The sequence below is a fragment of the Callithrix jacchus genome, chromosome 7, assembly GCF_049354715.1.
Source record: "Callithrix jacchus isolate 240 chromosome 7, calJac240_pri, whole genome shotgun sequence".
Taxonomy (NCBI): Eukaryota; Metazoa; Chordata; class Mammalia; order Primates; family Cebidae; genus Callithrix; species Callithrix jacchus.
Genome location: NC_133508.1, coordinates 27,642,335 through 27,663,887, shown reverse-complemented (window position 1 = coordinate 27,663,887; position 21,553 = coordinate 27,642,335). Strand labels below are relative to the sequence as shown.

Here is a 21,553-nt window from a genome sequence, read left to right as displayed (position 1 = left end):
ATGAATGGGTGAACTCACGTTGGGTCACATCTTTTGTTATTGTGGGAAAATATACATAACAAAGAACTTATCATCTTAACCATTTTTAAGTGTACCCTTTGTGGTATCAAGTACATTCACATTGATGTGCTAGATTCTCCCCTATGGTATTTAAAGCTCTATCTATCTATCTATCTATCTATCTATCTATGTATCTATCTATCTATCTATTTAGCAATGGGGCCCCACTGTGTGGCCCAGGCTGGACTCAAACACCTGGGCTGAACTGATGTTCCCGCCTCAGCCTCTGGAGTAGCTGGGACTACAAGTGCATGCCATTATGCCTGGCTCTGTACTTAGATTATTTTAATGCTGATAAAAATTATTTAACAACGTTCTGCTTCTAACCGGCCTTAGGAAAATCACTTAATTCTCTGTTTCCTCATCTGGAAAGTAGCAATAACAATGGTATCTATGTATGTTATAGGTTCTTGTGAGGATGAAATGAAAAGCATACTTGTAAGGCCTTAGCATAGATTTCTGGCAGGTAGAATATGTTATTATGGCTAGTTGTGATCTTCAAGCAAAACATTTAAAATAGTTTTCTGAATCCTAAATTATAATCACACTAATTCACAATATAACATTTTTTCAAATAACAAGTAAAAGTTCAAAAGTCTTGGAAAAACATATTAAAATTAGCTCCTTTTCAATAAAAACTATCAAAAGAATTGTACTTGGCCAGGCACAGTGGTTCATGCCTGTAATCACAGCGCTTTGGGAGGCTGAGGCGGGCAGATCAGTTGAGTTCAGGAGTTCGAGACCAGCCTGGCCAACATAGCAAACTCCCATCCCTGCTAAAAATACAAAAAGTTAGCTGGGCATGGTGGTGCGCACCTGTAATCCCAACTACTTGGGAGGCTGAGGCAGGAGGCCCTTGAAACCAGGATCCAGAGGTTGCAGTGAGCCAAGACTGCGCCACTGCACTCCAGCCTGGGTGACAAAGCAAGGTTCTGTCTCAAAAAAAAAAGAAAAAATTGTACTTGATGTATTTTCCCTATTTAAGTTAGCAAATCACCATTTTTATGCATCGTATTTCAAGGAGATATCTTAAACCTATACATTTCTTTGCCTGCAGTTTGCTTCTTTTCTGTCCAGTACACTTGATTCTCAAACTCAATGTGCCCAGGCTTGGTGGCACATGCCTGTAGTTCCAGCTGCTCAGGAGGCTGAGGCGGGAGGACTGCTTGAGCCCAAGAGTTCGAGGCTGCAGTGTGCTATAGTCATGTGACTGCACTCCAGCCTGGGTAACAGAGCAAGACCTTGTCTCTTAAAAAAAATAAACAAATAAATAGAAAAACCCAAACTTCAGTTTGCATAAAAATCATCTGGAAAGCATATTGGAATGCACGCTCCCAGGCCTCGTTCCAGGGATTGTGGTGTAGCCTGGGAACATGCATTGTGTCGAGTTTCACGGTGGTCTCTGGGGATTGTACTTGAAGAAACACTCCTATGGTGTAAACAAACACTTGTGCCTAGATTCGGGAGGGTCCTTACTTTAGTCACAGTGCTCCTGAGATACATTTTCTGACTTTTAATATATTTTTATGTATTATTTTGAAAAACTATGTTTTTACATAAAATCCTCAGCACTCTATGGCAGTGGTCACTCACAATATTCACTGTGCACATGGATACCTCAGCTGCACTCATTGTGTAAAAATCAGTTCTCGAGTGCTCATGATTTTTGGAAACTCATACACTATTTTTAGCCATCCCATTGGTATTCAGTATTAACAAGGTATGATCCAGAAATTAATACAAACCATACCCAGAGACCATAAATCCGCTTGTGAGTGCTTTTACTTCTTTATTTTTAGTTTAGTTTAGTTTAGTTTAGTGTTTTGAGACAAGGTCTCACTCTGTTGCCCAGGCTGGAGTGCAGTGGAGTGATCATAGCTTACCGCAGCCTTGAACTCCTGGGCTCAAACAGTCCTGTAGCCTCAGCCTCCAGAGTAGATGAGACTACAGGCATGCATGCCCTCATGTCCAGCTAATATTTTTATTGTTATTTTTAGTAGAGACAGGGTCCCACTATGTTGCCCAGGCTGGCCTCAGACTCTGGGGTTCAAGTAATCCTCCTGCCTCAGCCTCTCAAAGTGGTGGGATTACAGGCATGAGCCACACCCAGCCTGTGAGTGCTTTTAGATCACCATCTTCCCTGCCTTTGTTTAGGCTGGTTTTCTTTCCAGAAATACCCTTTCTGCTTCTTTTTGTCCTTAGAAGTTGCCAAATGGTAAATTCTGTGTTGTGATTGACCCAGGCAGTTTTTTCTTTTTTTTTAAGAGGTCATTTTTACAAACATCCACATTTCTGGATTTTCTTGATAAGCCAGAATCCATTCCACTGCTCTACAAGACCTTGAGCTCCTATGTGGCATCTGCCAGCTGGAGCAGCTCCCTTCTTGAGCATAGGACATGAGCATGACCTTCACTCCAGCCTCCAGCTCTTGCCAGGGCCTTGGGACTTCCAGCATTTAACACGCATGGGACTTTCACAATTAAGCGATGTATTTTTTTTGCTCCTGTTTTTTCTTTTCTGTTTTTTCATTGATTGTATGCTATGGGAGGTGAAAGGCTTCACTCTTGCCTTGGTGATACGGTATCAGCCTTCGGGAAGGCCCTGATGATTGACCAATACCGTATGCTCTGGTTCCCTAATTATTTTACATACTTAATGCCTTTTCTCCAGCAAGACTGTGAGTTCCTTGCAGAGTCTAGCATGGTAATGAACACTTACTGATCTGATCTTTTAACATTTTATTTAGAATTTCTACTTGGATAACAGAGAAAAAAAGAAAGCAAGGAAACTAGTGAGAAAATGAATGCTAAGAACAAGGAATCATTACTTGAGGTAAGCTTAATTTTGCAGAGTGGAAGAAAAGAGAAGGGTGTTTGCTTTATCTATTTTATTTTTAAGACAGACTCTCACTCTGTTGCCCAGGATGGAGTACCGTGGTGTGATCTTAGTTCACTGCAACCTCTGTCTCCCAGGTTCAAGCAATTTTCCTGCTTCAGCTTCCCAAGTAGCTGGGAATATAGGTGTACCTCACCACATCCAGCTAATTTTTGTTTTAGTAAAGACAGGGTTTTACCATGTTGGCCAGGCTGGTCTCAAACTCTTGACCTCAGGTGATCAACTCGCCTCCACCTCCCAAAGTGCTGGGATTATGAGCATTAGCCACCGCGCCCAGCCTGCTGTGTCTATTTTTAAGTCATTTGCTTCCCAGAACAATGGAAAAACCTAAAGAAATACATTGAAATTTTAAGTTGGGGTGTTAAAATCAAATTATTACTAAATTATAGCTATTTAGATAATTCAACTGTTTTTCTTTTTTGAGTCATTTGGTAAAACACGTGGCTTTAGACAAATGAAGTTGGATTAGTAATTCTTGACTTTTAAAAAGACTTAGCGAATCCTCAAAAATCTCATCTCCTAGCATTTCATATGTTTCATTACTTAAGTGCTCCATGGAAGTCAGACATAAAGATTTCCAAACCTTTTTAAAGGGACCTCTAAGATGCTCTTCCAACATCTTAGATGTGGTAAGAAGTGTGAGATTTGGAGTTAGGGACCCATTACAGGAGGTGGCTCTATCCAGTACCGTTCAGGTGCTATTCAGTTTCTGAATTGTATTGAATCATCGCAGATTCAGAGAGATGGGGAAAGCACTGTGTTGATTACCATACAGATTGTCTGTGATGACCACTATTGAGGCATGTTCCAAAAGTTCATTTGGCAATTGATTTTTTGGAAGCTTCTAGTGAGTTTTCACACAGTATCTATGCTAAAATGAAGGCTCTGAGCTTCTCATGGGGGCACGCATCTGTAATCCCAGCTACTCAGGAAGCTGAGGTGGGAGGATCACTTGAGTCCAAGAGCTCAAGGCCAGCCTGGGCAACAGAGCAACTGACAGTCTCAAAAGAAAATTAAAAAATAAAAAATTGAGGCTCTGTTTTCAGCACATAATGCAGTTGAAATGAGTGCCAGAGGCCAAGCCACAAATGGCCATGTGAGAGCTGCCCAGATTGTATTACCCTGAGACAATGCATGGACCTTTTCCTGAGTTAGTAAATTTTGGACCTCCCTTGAAAAATCAGAAGACCTGGTGATGCCCTCGGCCCAGTTCCCACCTGGAGACAATTGGCTCATGCTGAAGAGCACCCTCTCGTGTTTACTAAGGGTGTTTACTAAGGTTCCGCCCAGGTCTTGCGCATGTCTATTCCCTGCCTGCTTTCAAAGCCCCGTGCCTAATGAAGCAGCTACCGGTACCAGCTGCCACGCCCAAGATCCTGAACTCAGGTGTTGCCAGTTCTGTTCCTGGGAGCATGCGCACAGTGAGCATTTCCCAGGGAGGCCAAACAGGATAGTCCTTGTTCCAGGACCTAAGCAATGTTTTACAGCTGGATGTAAAAGAAAATACAAAGCATGCTATGCTATGAAAAATCAGCAATATCCTGCTGTCTAACTGGGGTCAAAATTCTGAATTTAAGAGATTAACAGGACGACTAATACTAGCCAAATTTGGGGAGTGTGAACAAAAATGTTTTCCAGCTCTACTACCTAAAAATGTACTTGGAGGATGCAAAAGTCAGTAATTTTGCATTTATTGAACTAAATGAGAAGTTATTGAGAGTTAGAAAAAGAAAGCCAAAAAAAGTTTGAATATTTGAATTGTAAAATAGAATAATATATAATTGTATTCTATTGCTTTTTAAAACAAAATTTATTAAGAATTATATAATTTGAGGTGGGTGGATCACAAGGTCAAGAGACAGACCATCCTGGTCAACATGGTGAAACCCCGTCTCTACTAAAAATACAAAAAATTAGCTGGGCATGGTGGCGCGTGCCTGTAATCCCAGCTATTCAGGAGGCTGAGGCAGGATAATTGCCTGAACCCAGGGGCGGTGGTTGCGGTGAGCCGAGATCGCGCCATTGCACTCCAGCCTGGGTAATGAGTGAAACTCTGTCTCAAAAAAAAAAAAAAAAAAAAAAAAGAATTATATAATTCTATGCAAGTTTTGAGATTTAAAAATCTACATCTAGAAGATGTACTTTATTCTTTTCTGATACTGATGTATTAATAACTGCCTTCTTCCTTCTTTGAAAACTATCCCAAGGATAAAATATTAATTTATTTATTTGATTATTTTTATTTTTAATTTTTCTGGCTTTATATATATTTATGGGGTACATGATATATTTTGATACAGGCATACAGTGTGACATAAGCACATCATGGAGAATGGGGTATTCATCTCCTCAAGCATTTAACCTTAGTGTCACAAACAATCCAATTACACTCGTTTAGTTATTTTTTAATGTCCAATTAAGTTATTGATGATAGCCACCCTGCTGTGCTTTCAAATAGTAGGACTTATTCATTCTTTCTATTTATTTGTACCCATTAACTATCCTCCCTGATTTTGTGTGTAGAATTATATATAATAATTGTTCCATTTACCAGCAATGAAGCAGTAACTTTTTTACTTATCAGCAAAGTAATACTTTTTCTATCTTCCATTTTATAATAACATGAATCACTTTTATTAAATGCTGACTTTTATGATATCCCAAGGCTGTGCTCACAACCTACCTTATGAAGTTGGGCTATTGTAATTCAGTTTTGACAAGTAAGTGGACTGAAGTTCAATGGCCCATAGTTGCAGAGCTAAGTGGTGAGGAGGACTTGAAATCTAACTCAGGAGCCAGGATTCTTGACAGATATGTTATTCTTCCTGTCTTCTGGTAAATATCATATAATATAAAAATATGCATTCCATCAGAGTTGTACACAAAATTAACTTTTAGTTTAAAAGCTAATTTGCAAGTTTGTTTAAATGTGAATAAAAATGTATGCTTTATCTTTCGTGTGTATCTTATGTCATTGGAATCTCAATTTCAGGAAAGTGTCTATGGAACATCTGTCATTGTACCAGAACTGGAAGGAGCTCTTTATTTGAAAGAAGATGGAAAGAAATCCTGGAAAAGGCGCTATTTTCTTTTACGGGCTTCTGGAATTTATTATGTACCCAAAGGAAAGACTAAGGTCAGAAAAAAAAAAGCACTTAGCAATAAACCATTTTATGAAAGTGAAACTGAAGAAATCCTCAGGTGGCAAGTTAAATATATTCTCTGTTGCTGTGGGTTCCATAATCCTGCAGCATGTATACAAATAGACAGTAATACTGAACTCTTTTTTATTTTTTCCATAATTCCCTTGAAAGTAAAATTATTTTATCAATTTTAAAGTCAGGTTTCAAAAATGATGGCAAAAGCACTTTTCTAGAGATTATTTTGTTACTTTACCTATTTCCAAGGACTTTTTTTCACCTCTGTTGTTCTATAGTCATTATAGTTAAATTTCTTTTATCTGGAATCATAGAGGTTTTAGAAGTCTTGATAAGATTTTCTTTTTTGAGACAGAGTCTCACTCTAATCCACCGGCTGGGGTGCAGTGGCATGATCTTGACTAACTGCAACCTCCACCTCCCAGGCTCAAGCCATCTTCCCCACTCAGCCTTCCAAGTAGCTGAGACTACAGGCACATGCCATCACACCCAGCTACTTTTTAAAATATTTTTTGTAGAGATGGGGTTTCATCATGTTGCTTAGGATGGTCTGGAACTCCTGAGCTCAAGCAATCTACATGCCTCAACCTCCCAAAGTGCTGGGATTACAAGCATATGAGTCACCGCACCCAGCTCTTAACTAGATTTTGCTTGAGATTTTAGCCCTTAGACTCTGAATATTTTTAAATTTTTCTCTGAGGTGTACTCCATGAATTTCCCTGCCTAATTTTAACAGGGTATTTTAAACATCATTTAACTTTTACTTGGTGATTTGGGATTCTTGCCTCAAATTTATAAGTATGTACTAAATCATTCCTTGAAATGTAGTTTTATCTCTTATTCTGACCATCAGCTTTCTCTAAGACCTTTCTTAGAGGATTGTGACATTTCCATCTTTGGTTCACTTTTAATATATCTCTAATCTGTGTCTTGGGTAAGCCAAAGCATTTGCCTTCCCTTCCAAATGCAGGGCACCACCAATGGTGTGTTTATGCATTGCAGGATTCCTCTGATAAAGCATAACTCACACTTCCAAGCTGATGAAGTCATCGTGAACATCCAGCTCTGCTGCCTCTAGTAAGGAGACTCTTGTCTCTGTTGGAAGGCAGGAGGGGCACTATGGCTAACTCTTGGTCCAGGGTAGCTACTGTTCCCCTTAGCCTCTTCTACTCTGTTCCCAGCCTTAGTTCTGATTCCTTCCCATCTCTTCCATCTCATTCCAATCCCTCACTGGACACTGCACAACTGAGCCACAAACAATTTTTTTTCTTTTAGAAATTTTTATGTCTTAGGCATTTAAATATAAATGATACATATAAATAAGAAAATAACAAATTATATACTCAGTGATGAGAGTTAAAAGTGTTTACATTTGGCTGAGTGTGATGGTTCATGCCTGTAGTCCCAGCATTTTGGGAGGCTAAAGCAGGTGAATCACTTGAGGCCAGGAGTTCTAGACCAGCCTGGCCAACATGGTGAAACCTCGTCTCTGCTAAAAATAAAAAAAATTAGCCAGGTGTGGTGGCACACTTGTAATCCCAGCTACTCGGGAGGCTGAGGCAGGAGAACCACTTGGACTGGGAAGTGGAGGTTAGAGTGGGCTGAGATCATGCCATGCACTGCAGCCTTGGAGAAAGAGCAAGACTATGTCTTTAAAAACATTAGAGTTGGACAAGAATACTTTCTGTCACTGTTACCATTAACACTGGGTTGAGGAAGTAACTAGTACATTAAAGAAAAGAATAATAAGTATAACTAACAGAAAGAAGAGGCAAAGACTGATTTTTCACAGTTGGCATGATTGTCTATCCAGCAATATGAGATACTCAACTGAAAAACTTAGAAATTAACTAAGAAAGTTTTTTCTTTATACACATGATATGCAAACTAAATATAATGCAAAAGAATCCATGCAGTCTAGAAACAAAAAATGCAAAATACCTAATAATAAACAAGGAATGTTCAAGAGCTATATGACATAAATATAAACTTGAATAAGAGAAGTGAAGTAGAACTGAATCAGAAGAAAGGTACCATGTTGCCGGCCAGGTGCAGTGACTCACACCTGTAATCCCAGCGCTTTGGGAGGCCAAGGCAGGTAGATCACAAAGTCAAGACATCGAGACCATCCTGGCCAACATGGTGAAACCCTGTCTCTACTAAAAATACAAAAATTAGCTGGGCATGGTGGCCCAAACCTGTAGTCCCAGCTACTCAGGAAGCGAGGCATGAGAATTGCTTGAACCCAGGAGGTGGAGGTTGCAATGAGCCGAGATTGCACCACTGCACTTCAGCCTGGTTCGTGGCGATGGAGCAAGACTCTGACTCAAAAAAAAAAAAAAACAAAACTGTGCAGCTAGAGACAAACAGGTCGACAGACAGCCATCTAATATAAGAGAAGTTAAAGTTAGAATTTTATATGATAGCAGTGGGGAAAGAATGCAGTATTCAGTGAATAGCATTGAAATAACTGTATATCCATTTAGAAATATGATTTCCTACCTCAATCCATGTACCAAATCAAATTCTTGACTGATTAAAATATCTTTTTTTTTTTTTTGAGACGGAGTTTCGCTCTTCTTACCCAGGCTGGAGTGCAATGGCACGACCTTGGCTCACCGCAACCTCAGCCTCCTGGGTTCAGGCAATTCTCCTGCCTCAGCCTCCTGAGTAGCTGGGATTACAGGCATGCACCACCATGCCCAGCTAATTTTTTGTATTTTCAGTAGAGACGCGGTTTCACCATGTTGACCAGGATGGTCTTGATCTCTTGACCTCATGATCCACCCGCCTCGGCCTCCCGAAGTGCTGGGATTACAGGCATGAGCCACCACGCCCAGCCGACTGATTAAAATATCTTTAGAGAAAATTAGTATAAAATCCTAGAAGAAAATAGAGGCCGGCTGGGTGCAGTGGCTCATGCCTGTAATCCCAGCACTCTGGGAAGCCCAGGCAGAAGCATCACTTAAGCCCAGAAGTTCAAGACCAGCCTGAGAAACGTAAGGAGAACCTGTCTCTACAAAAAATATTTTAAAAAATATACATCAGGAATGGTGGTACATTCCTGTGGTCCCAGCTACTTGAGAGGCTGATGGGGGAGGATCTCTTGAGCCCATGGTACTGCACTCCAGCTTAAGTGACAGAATGAGACCCTGGAAAAAAAAAAAAAGAGGAAAGGAAGGGAGGGAGGGAGAGAGGTGGGGAGGGGAAAATATAGGTTAACGTTTTCATAATTTTGGGCTGGGGAAAGCTTTCCTAAGCAAGACTAAAAACTCAAAATTATAATGGAAAAAATGGACAGATTTGACCTTATAAAGCTGTTTTGAATTCCTTGTGGCCAAAGATACCAAACAAGCAGTTAAAGACTGACTACAGTCAGTATATTTGCAACATGTATAAACAAGTATGAATATTTCATGGATTGTGACTAATATGCATTATTTTGTTACTTAAATATCCATAAGATATAAAGACTTCAACAAATCAATAAGAAAAAGATAAACATATAGCCGGGCGTGGTGGCTCACACCTATAATCCCAGCACTTTGGGAGGCTGAGGTGGGTGGATCACTTGAGGTCAAGAGTTTGAAACCAGCCTGTCCAACATGGTGAAACCCCGTCTCTACTAAAAATACAAAACTAGCCGGGCGTGGTGGCTCATGCCTGTAATCCCAGCTACTTGGAAGGCTGAGGCAGGAGAATCGCTTGATTGTGAGAGGCAGAGGTAGTATGCCAAGATTGTGCCACTGCACTCCAGCCTGGGCAACAAGAGCAAAACTCCATCTCAAAAATATATAAATAAATAAGATAAACAGACATAGAAAAATGGCAAAGCTTTTAGAGGGAAATCTACAGAAAAAGAAGTACCGGGGAGGACTCAAGATGGCACTGTGAGAACAACCCAGGATTGGAGCTCTCTTTGAGTCCGCGGAGAGGTGAGTCGGAGCTGCATTTCCAGACTGATCTTTGTTGCCCACGGAACGGGGAGATTCCCAAGTATAGGGGAGACGCTGGACGCCTGGCAGTGCCTCTGCCTGGCGAAGCCGGCAGCTTGGGTGGTGGCGGCCGGCCCTGCCCATCGCTCCCCACAGGGCACGCTTGTCCGGGTGCCCTGTTGAGCCAGCAACCTGAGACTTGAGAGGGCTGGACTTGAGACTGAGTGAGACTTGGACAGTGGGCCCGCCCAGGGGATTGCAGGGACAGAGCGTTTGGGCTAGCCCACTGGGACGAACAAGACCGCGATTTCAAGCGATCCCTGTGCAGTCGGTCTGAGACGCTCTGTGGGGGAGGGGCGTCCACCATTACCGAGGCAACCCGCCCCAACTGAGATACACGCCCACTGCTGAGGCAGCCAGCCGTTGCCAAGGCAACCCGTCCCTACTGAGATACACGCCCACTGCTGACACAGCCTGCTGTTGCCGAGGCAACCCGCTACAACAGAGAGACTCTGCCTCAGGGCGTGGCGGAGACCACAGCAGAACAGCAGACCCTGCCCTAACAGGGCGAGCCTCACAACAGCAGGGCGGAGCCTCGGCAGGCAAACCGTGGCTAGCTGGGCAGGACACCTCAACGAACATCCAAAAATAAAGCCCGAACCCCCCAACACAGAGCATATGAGAAAAAAAGGGTTTTTTTAATGAGCTCTGTTGCAGCAGAATCAAACATAGCAGCCTAACAGCCCTGAATGAACAACAGAGATCACAGCTCAGCAATTGAGCTCCTATAAAGCACAGACTGTCTCCTCAAGCAGCTCCCTGACCCCTCTATATCCAAAAGACTGACATTTGGCAGGCATCATTCTGGGACAAAGATAGCAGAAAAAGAAACTGGTAGCATCCCTCGCTGTGCCACAGCTGCTAGAGGTGCACCCCAGACAAGCAGGGCCTGGAGTGGACCTCAGCAGTCGTACAGCGAAGGGGCTAGACTGGTAGAAGGAAAACCAAGTAACAGAAATACTTCATCATCAACAATCTGGGTGTCCACTCAGAGACCCAATCGAAAAGTCAGCAACTACGCAGACGACAAGCAGATAAATCCACAAAGATGGGAAGAAACCAGTGAAAAAAGGAGGAAAACACCCAAAACCAGAACACCTCACCTCCTAGAAAGGACCAAAACTCCTCACCAACAAGGGAACAAAGCTGGACGGAGAATGACTGTGACGAAATGACGGAATTAGACTTCAGAAGGTGGATAGTGAGAAACTTTTGTGAGCTAAAAGAACATGTATTAAATCAATGCAAAGAAACTAAGGAACTTGAAAAAAGATATGAGGAAATGATAACAAGAATGGATAACTTAGGAATATGAATGAAATAAAGGAGCTGAAAAACACAATACGAGAACTTCGCGAAGCATGCACAAGTTTCAGTAGCCGAATTGACCAAGCAGAAGAAAGGATATCTGAAGTCGAAGACCAAATCAATGAAATAAAACGAGAAACCAAGATTAGAGAAAAAAGCGCAAAAAGGAATGAACAAAGTCTCCAAGAAATGTGGGACTATGTGAAAAGACCTAACCTACGTTTGATAGGTGTACCAGAAGAGGACGAAGAGAATGAATCCAAGCTGGAAAATACTCTTTAGGACATCATCCAGGAAAATTTCCCCCACCTAGCAAGACAGGCCAACACTCAAATACAGGAAATACAGAGAACACCACAAAGATATTCCGCAAGAAGAGCAACCCCAAGGCACATAATCGTCAGATTCAACAAGGTTGAAATAAAGGAGAAAATACTAAAGGCAGCCAGAGAGAAAGATCGGGTCACCCACAAAGGGAAGCCCATCAGACTCACAGCAGATCTCTTGGCAGAAACACTACAAGCCAGAAGAGAGTGGGGGCCAATATTCAACATTCTTAAAGAAAAGAACTTTCAACCCAGAATTTCATATCCAGCCAAACTGAGCTTCAGAAGTGAAGGAAAAATAAAATCCTTTGCGAACAAGCAAATACTCAGAGAGTTTGTCACCACCAGGCCTGCTTTACAAGAGCTCCTAAAAGAGGCACTACACATAGAAAGGAACAGCCAGTACCAGCCATTCCAAAATCACACTAAATGCTAAAGAGCATCAACATAATGAAGAATCTACAACAACTAACAGGCAAAACAGCCACTTAGCATCAAAATGGCAGTATCAAATTCACACATAACAATATTAACCCTAAATATAAATGGACTAAATGCACCAATCAAAAGACACAGACTGGCAAATTGGATAAAAATCCAAAACCCATCAGTGTGCTGTATCTAGGAAACCCATCTCACATGCAAGGATACACAAAGGCTCAAAATAAAGGGATGGAGGAAGATTTACCAAGCAAATGGAGAGCAAAAAAAAAGCAGGAGTTGCAATTCTCATCTCTGATAAAATAGACTTTAAAGCAACAAAGATCAAAAGAGACAAAGAAGGCCATTACATAATGGTAAAAGGATCGCTACAACAAGAAGAGCTAATGATCCTGAACATATATGGACCCAATGCAGGAGCACCCAGATACATAAGGCAAGTTCTTAATGACTTACAAAGAGACTTAGACTCCCACACAATAATAGTGGGAGACTTTAACACTCCACTGTCAATATTAGACAGATCAACCAGACAGAAAATCAACAAGGATATCCAGAGCTTGAACTCAGACCTGGAGCAAGCAAACCTGATAGACATTTACAGAACTCTCCACCCCAAATCCACAGAATACACATTCTTCTCAGCACCACATCACACCTACTCTAAAATTGATCACATAATTGGAAGAAAAGCACTGCTCAACAAATGCAAAACAACTGAAATCATAACAAACAGCCTCTCAGACCATAGTGCAATCAAGTTAGAACTCAGAATACAGAAACCGACCCAGAACCGCACAGCTTCATGGAAACTGAACAACTGGCTCTTGAATGTTGACTGGGTAAACAATGAAATGAAGACAGAAATAAAGAAGTTCTTCGAAACCAATGAGAACGAAGACACAACATCCCAGAATCTCTGGGACACATTTAAAGCAGTCTCTAGAGGAAAGTATATAGCAATAAGTGCCCATATGAGGAGAATGGAGAGATCCAAAATTGACACCCTATTGTCAAAATTGAAAGAGCTAGAGGAGCAAGATCAAAAAAACTCAAAACCCAGCAGAAGACACGAAATAACTAAGATCAGAGCTGAACTGAAGGAGATTGAGACATGAAAAACTTGAGATGAGAAAATAAATAATATTGATAATATGCAAATTTTGGCAGAATCGAGTAAGAAAAAGGGACACTCACACCTATGAGGTTAGAATGGAAACTCATCCGGTCAAATTGAAGAACAATTTAGCAAAATCTATGTAAATGTAAAAGAGAATAATAATCCTTAAAAATGCCAACTCCATGCTTGACAAATCTATTCCACAGAAATATTTGTTCATATGCACAGTAGTTTTTTAATAGCTAAATATTGAAATAACTTCTAATCCTCTGTAGAATAAATAAATCATTATACCTATACAGTAAATTCCCTGCAGTCATAAAATGAATGTCATGTATTAATTCATGTATCTTGATATAGAAATACTCCTAGATGCACTGTTAAAAAAAGAAGGTAGGACACAGTGGCTCATGCCTGTAATCTCAAAGCTTTAGGAGGCCAAAGAAGGCAGATTGTTCGAGCTCAGGAATTCAAGAACAGACTAGGCAACATGGCAAAATAGAATAGAATAAAATAGAATACTACCAAACTATTAACTATGGTACCTTTGGAGAAAAGAACAAAATAAGAAAAAGGGGTGGTGAAGGAAGATGTGCATTTTATTATATATTTTTTTAATTGTGACTAATATGCATTTTTTTAATCAGAAGAGCAATATATTTAATTTTTTTTTTAATTTTTTATTGGATTTTAGGTTTTGGGGTACATGAGCAGAGCATGCAAGACAGTTGCGTAGGTACACACATGGCAGTGTGCTTTGCTTTTCTTCTCCCCTTCACCCACATTTGGCATTTCTCCCCAGGCTATCCCTCCCCACCTCCCCCTCCCACTGGCCCTCCCCTTTTCCCCCCAATAGACCCCACTGTTTAGTACTCCCCTTTCTGTGTCCATGTGTTCTCATTTTTCATCACCCACCTATGAGTGAGAATATGCGGTGTTTCATTTTCTGTTCTTGTGTCAGTTTGCTGAGGATGATGTTCTCCAGATTCATCCATGTCCCTACAAACGACACAAACTCATCATTTCTGATTGCTGCATAATATTCCATGGTGTATATGTGCCACATTTTTCCAATCCAGTCTATTATCAATGGGCATTTGGGTTGATTCCAGGTCTTTGCTATTGTAAACAGTGCTGCAATGAACATTCGTGTACGTGTGTCCTTATGGTAGAACGATTTATAGTCTTTTGGATATATACCCAATAATGGGATTGCTGGGTCAAATGGAATTTCCATTTCTAAGGCCTTGAGGAATCGCCACACTGTCTTCCACAATGGTTGAACTAATTTACACTCCCACCAACAGTGTAAAAGTGTTCCTTTTTCTCCACATCCTCTCCAGCATCTGTTGTCTCCAGATTTTTTAATGATCGCCATTCTAACTGGCGTGAGATGGTATCTCAATGTGGTTTTGATTTGCATCTCTCTGATGACCAGTGACAATGAGCATTTTTTCATATGATTTTTGGCTTCATATATGTCTTCTTTTGTAAAGTGTCTGTTCATATCCTTTGCCCACTTTTGAATGGCTTGTTTGTTTTTTTCCTGTAAATCTGTTTGAGTTCTTTGTAAATTCTGGATATCAGCCCTTTGTCAGATGGGTAAACTGCAAAAATTTTTTCCCATTCTGTTGGTTGCCGATTCACTCTAGTGACTGTTTCTTTTGCTGTGCAGAAGCTGTGGAGTTTCATGAGGTCCCATTTGTCTATTTTGGCTTTTGTTGCCAATGCTTTTGGTATTTTGTTCATGAAGTCCTTGCCTACTCCTATGTCCTGGATAGTTTTGCCTAGATTTCCTTCTAGGGTTTTGATACATATAATATACGGTGATCAGATCAGGGTAATTAGCACATCCATCATCTCAAACATTTGTCATTTCTTTGTGTTGGGAACATTCAATATCTTTCATCTTAGGAAAGATTTACACATAGATCTTACGAAATTGTCCCCAAATTTGGCTGTATCAGTTTCCATTCCATCCTTTCAGGCTTGTCTTTGAGAAAATCTATACATGGCAGATGTTTATGTAAATTACCTAAAAGTCAATATTTTCTTTACTAAAACATACTCCTTAGTTGTGCCATTAAGAACAACTAAGAAAAATTGCTAACTGTCATCTCAGTTGAAGTTATTTTTTTTCCCCCTGTTTTTCAGACATCTCGAGATCTGGCGTGTTTTATACAGTTTGAAAATGTCAACATTTACTACGGGACTCAGCATAAAATGAAATATAAAGCACCCACTGGCTACTGCTTTGTTTTAAAGGTATGTTGTAAGAAGTCATTCGTTTAGATTTATAAGCAATTTGAGTCAATTTTTTTAAGGAAGAAAATGTTAAATGTTATATAGTTAACCAAATGTGTAACATGATAAAAGTTGTTTAACCAAAATAGGAATGGGGAAACATTTCTATCAGTTTGGGGCATTTTCCCCAATGCCTCCTACCTGAACCTAAAACTTTAAAATAAATCTGTCTGGGGATTTCTTCACTTCTGAAAAATGGAAGTTCCACATTTAAAAACAATTAATTTATAATTTTATTGATAAGACTAAAAAAAATTCAGTTCTTTATTTACTGGGCTCATACCACGATAAGAAGTTTTTAGAAATTAGAAACTTGCCAACATTTCCTAGAAAATCTATAGAAAATAGCCAAAAAAAAATGTTTTAATTACTGGGTCATGACATATAAGGTGTATATTGTCAAAAGGCAATATGTATTATCAAACGTTAGATATGGTTTACATTTTTTTGAGACAGAGTCTCACTATGACACCCAGGCTGGAGTGCAGTGGTGCAGTCATAGCTCACTGCAGCCTCAGCCTCCCAGGCTCAAGCAATCCTCCTGCCTTAGCCTCTCAAGTAGCTGGGACTACAGGCACACACCACCACACCAGGTAACTTTTGTGTTTTTAGTTAAAGACAGAGCTTTACCATATTACCCAGGCTGGTCTCAAACTCCTGGGCTCAGGTGATCCACCTATCCTGAGCTCCCAAACTGTTGGGATTATAGGCATGAACCGCCACTCCTGGCCAATTTACATTTTTAAAAATTAGAATCTCAGATCAGTCTAATCAGGAGATGGGTTATTACAGCCACACATGTGGTGTGTTTCTCTGTATGCCTACAGAACTCTGGATTGAGGACTATGGTAAGTTTTTGTCTGTGTTTCTTTTTAGTCAAAAATAATAATCAGGCCAAGTCAATCATATCTAGTAATTTTGACTCCCTGAACAATTACAATCACTTATTGTAATCATCAAATAATAATTGGTTGAAATTCTTACAGATAATATTAATAATAAAAGCACCATACTAGCCCAGCTTGTCTGATACTCCCCCAGTGGTTCTCAACCAGGCATTTTGCCCCCAAGGGTCATTTAGCCAACTCTAAAGACGTTTTTGATTGTCATAGCTTGGAGGATGGAACAGGGACTACTGACATCTAGTAGGCCAGGCGTGCTGCTAAATAACTTGCAGTGCACAAGAAAACCCCCACACCAAAGACTTCTCTGGCCCCTAGTGTCAACAGTGCTGCTGCCAAGAACACTGCCCTACACAGAAGAGCCCCAAGACAATAACCGTGAAGTCACTGGAGGCAGGGAGAAGGCTGGATCCATTCACTTATTCATTTACTCATTTAGTATTTGTTAAATGACGGCTGGGTGCAGTGGCTGACACCTGTAATCCCAGCGGGAAGTCAAGGTGGATGGATCATTTGAGGCCAGGGATTGTAGACCAGCCCAGCCAACATGGTGAAATTGTGTCTCTACTAAAAATACAAAATGTAGCTGGGTGTGGTGGCACATGCCTGTAGTCCCAGCTACTCAGGAGGCTGGGGTAAGAGAATCACTTGAACCTGTGAGGTGGAGGTTGCAGTGAACTGGGATCACACCACTGTACTCAGCATGGGTGACAGAGAGAGACTCTTCCTCAAAATAAACAAAAGAAAAGAAATATTGGTTGAATGACAAGGATTATTGTTTTTTTCACTTGGAACAGTGATGGGAATGAGACAGTGAAAAAAATACAATCTCTGTCTTCATGGAGTTTAAAAATGGCAAAGAACAAAAAATAAGTAATGTGATGTAAAGTAATGAAAAGGAGTGATGTGAAGGAGGGCTAAGGCCAGGGCTCAGGCTCCTTTGGATGGGAGGTTCACAGGAAGGCTCTCCAAGGAAGTGACATTTGACAAAAGATGTGAATGAAGTGAGGGAGCAAGAATGACCTGCAGTACGAGCCCTCCAGGAATAAGAACGGGAAGGGCAAAACCCTGAAGTGAGGGAGGCAGAGAGATGAGGGGCATGCTCTGCCTGCCTCTGGTCCTCCCACCTCCTTGTCTGTTCCTGATATAGGAAAAATGAGAATAATGGCAGCTGGGCGTGGTAGCTCATGCCTGTAATCTCAGCACTTTGGGAGGCTGAGGTGGGTGGATCACGAGGTCAGAATTGAAGACCAGCCTGGCCAAGATGGTGAAACCCCATTTCTACTAAAAATATGGTGCCGGGCGCCTGTAATCCCAGCTACTAGGGAGGCTGAGACAGAGAATTGCTTGAACCCAGGAGGTGGAGGTTGTAGTGAGCCAAGATCGCACCACTGCACTTCAGCCTGGGCAACAGTGATACCCTGTCTCAACAACAACAACAAGAAAGAATAATGACAAGCACTTCTATAGCATTTTCTTTATAGATGTGGAATGTGTGCAGAGACTCCCTAGCCAGGAAGTGGCCAAGTCAGAATGGGAACCCAGGCAGTGTGGCTCAGAGGCCATTCTCTCAGACACTGTTTCTTGGGCCCCCAAAGATCTGAACATGAAGCGTCTCACACTACCCTGCCCCTCCCACAATGCCATCTGCCCTTGAGCTATGTCTTCCCTTGTTTGAAATCCTAAGACCCCGATAAATCACCAAAATGGAGGTTCTAGTTTCCACTTGATCAGTTCAACACACTTCATCGCCAGAGCGTTGTCCATGCTTCTTAAATCAGGAGAAGGTTTTGGAGAAAGTTTCTGAAATGCCAATCAGTAAACTGGCCAAATCAGAGTCACTGGAGACTCACTAAAAATGCAGGTTCCCGGGCTCTGGGCCCACTAAATCAAAATGATGATGGAAGCTGGGGTTAGGGTTAGGGTTTAAGGAGGGAGCCTAGGAATCTTTATTTTTCCTAAGCCTGGTCAAGTTTTGTACTGAGGGTTAGAATGTATCCTCACTCTATCAGTAGTCAGGGCTTAGCTGGTGATGCAGTGGCCTTCAGAGTGGGCAGACAGGATGAAAGTCTAGCAGAAGGAAGCAGGTGCCAAACCCCAGGGCTGGGGTCCAGAAACCAGAGCAGGGATGCCTGTCAAAATAAAAGGCAAGGTCTCTGACTAGAGGTTCCCAGGATGAGATTTAGACACAGTGAACAGGGCAGGGACTCCGTTTCTAAACCAACACATAAGTTTGGGACTAGGACCTACAACTGGCAGGACTTGAACTGTCTGACCTAGAACATAAGGTTATCCTGGGATTACTCCAAGAACAGCAATGCTAATTCCCAGAGTATTCAACTAGAATTTCTAAAAATTCCTACTATCCAAGGTCTGGGTCTTCAAGAGAGTTGAGGATCTCCCCAAAGGAGAGAGGGGGGCTCAGAGGTGGAGAACCCAGCAGGGCTAATGAATCTGGGAGCAAGAGTCATGAGCAACTTTTCCAGAATGTGCATTTCCTTTTTTCTCAGGATGATGCTCAGTTGTTCTAAAGCCAGTTTCCTCATCTGCAATCACCCTGCTCATTTTGTGAAGCATGCTTCTCAGTTCCTTCCCAAAATACTGAGAATTTTTATTTATTTGCTGAGTAAAAGGTCTGTTGAGATTTAGAGAACAAATTTGTTTATTATGACCATAATTTGTTTATGAAGATTTTGGTCACTTATTTCCCTTTTTGTCTGCTGTTTTTAAAAACTCTTGCTTGCCTTTTTTTTTTTTAATTGCATTTTAGGTTTTGGGGTACACGTGCAGAACATGCAAGATAATTGGGAATGTTCATTGCAGCACTACTTGCTATTCTTTGAGATGTGGGTTTCACCGCCCCTGGAGGTCTGACCTGCAGACCCTGACTCAATGCCAGATGAATGAATGCACTTTCACACCGTTACAGTGTTTCAAGAGGGCTAGGGAATAGCCGCTGGCTGCTTTCAGAGAGCTAATGCAACCAAACGACCTAGATTCCCAGTTCATCCACACATTTATTCCCTAGATGTTACAACAGAGGTTCTAAGTTAAGACCCTTGTGGGTAATTAACATGGTTAAGAGAATGGTTTCACAACTGGTAAAAGCTTTTGGCTCCAGGGCCCAAAGCAAATGCAATTAACAGGTAATTCCTCTTTAATCCTCCCAGAGAGACCACTCAGCACAAAATTAACATGAGTAAACAAAGTGGAGACAAATGGGTGTGGGATAAGGCCTTTTGGTCAGTCTCTAATCTCCTTCCTATGCTGATATTAAAGAGGTGGCTGCCTTCAACCTGCCCCAATGAAACCTTTTGGCCTTCCTAAAGGTTTGAGACTAATCTATCACTTTCCCTAATGTATCTTTAATGTTTTCTGTAATTTGCCAACCACCCCGAGTGAATCTCATCATTCTGTATTAGAGTTAGCCAATTTCCAAAATGCAAAGAATGTGTGTGTAGATTGTGAGGGATTTAGGATACAGGAAGGCAGTTAACAGATTGCACAATTCCATGGCTTGATAAGTCCAGGCCAAAGTTTCCTCTTCAGTATGAGCTTGATGACTAGGTGCTGTCGGAAAGATTGGAGTCTGAGTCCTGGCCCTGTCATCTAGTAACTGGGTCACTATTGAGATGCTAAGCCTCATTGCATCATCTTCAAGAGGTTAGAGTGCCCAGCCCTTCTCTTGAGAATTAAGTATGATGTGCTTATAAAATCATGAGTGCAATGTCTAGAAACATATCAGCCCTCAGTAAGTGGTAGTTATGACTGCCCTCTAGTATCACATCTTTCTATTAACCAGTGGTTCTCAAACTTTAGTATGCATCAGAACCACTTATATTGTTAAGACACAGAGCGCTAGGCCCCCAGGGTTTTTGATTTAGTAAGTCTGGGGTTGGGCCGAGACATTTGCTTTTCTTTCTTTCCTATTTACTTATTTATTTTTTAATTGACACATAGCAATTGTACATTATGACACACAATGTCATAATGTTTTGATATATGTATACATTGTGTAATGATCAAATCATGGTAATTAGCACATTTATCATAAAATCCTCTCTTCTAGCTATTTGAAACATACAGTGCGTTCTTGTTAGCTGCAGTCACCCTACCTTGCAGTGGAGTACCGGAACTTACTCCTCCTAACTGTAACACTGCGCTACTTGACAAACCTCTCTCCCCACTCTCCAGTCTCTAGTAACCACTATTTTACTCTCAAATCCAATGAGATCACATATTTTAGATTCACGTGAGTGACGTTTTTGTTAGATATTTTAGATTCCAAATACGAGTGAGATCAAGCAATATTTGTCTATCTGTGCATGGCTTATTTCACTTAACATAATGTCCTCCAGGCTCATCCATGCTATTGCAAATGACAGGATTTTTCTTTTTTGTGGCTGAGTAGTACTTCATTGCATAAATCTACCACATTTGCTGTATCCATTCATCCACCGATGGCCATTTAGGCTAATTCTAGATCTTAGCTGTTGTGAACAGTGCTGCAATAACACGAGAGTGCAGATGTCTCTTTGACATACCGATGTCATTTCCTTTGTATATATACCCAGCAGTGGAATAACCGGATCATATGGTAGATGTATTTTCAATTTTCTTGAGGAACCTCCATACTGTTTTCCATAATAACTAATTTACATTCCTGCCCGCAGTGCATAAGAGTCTTTTTCTTCCACATCGTTGTCAGCATTTCTTATTTTTTGTCTTTTTTGTAATAGTCATTCGAATTGGGATGATTTGATATCTCATTGTAGTTTGGGTTTGCATTTCCTTGATGGTTAGTGATGCTAAGCATTTTTTAAATTTCTATTAACCATGTTTATGTCCTCTTTGATGAAATATCTATTCATATCTTTTATCCATTTTTTTAAAAATTGGATTATTTGGTTTATTTGCTAGTGAGTTGAGTCCCTTACAAATTCTGCTTATTAACCTTTCATCAGATGCATAATTTGCAAATATTTTCTCTCATTCTGTAGGTCGTCTATTTACTCTGCTGATTGTTTCTTGCTATGCAGATTCA

The 21,553-nt window shown here is 40.9% G+C and overlaps 2 protein-coding genes across 2 annotated transcripts in view; one reads left to right on the top strand and one right to left on the bottom strand.

The window, feature by feature from the left end:
• Positions 1-21,553, top strand: part of LOC103791230 (amyloid beta A4 precursor protein-binding family B member 1-interacting protein-like) — a 74,132-nt gene that overhangs the window by 38,696 nt on the left and 13,883 nt on the right. Inside the window, 4 exon segments of the mRNA XM_078329644.1 lie at positions 2,807-2,839; positions 2,842-2,892; positions 5,948-6,091; positions 15,458-15,568. Of these exon segments, the coding sequence (XP_078185770.1) occupies positions 2,807-2,839; positions 2,842-2,892; positions 5,948-6,091; positions 15,458-15,568 (339 nt within the window).
• LOC144576895 (uncharacterized) overlaps positions 1-21,553 on the bottom strand; it is a 75,583-nt gene that overhangs the window by 40,483 nt on the left and 13,547 nt on the right. The window lies entirely within an intron of this gene.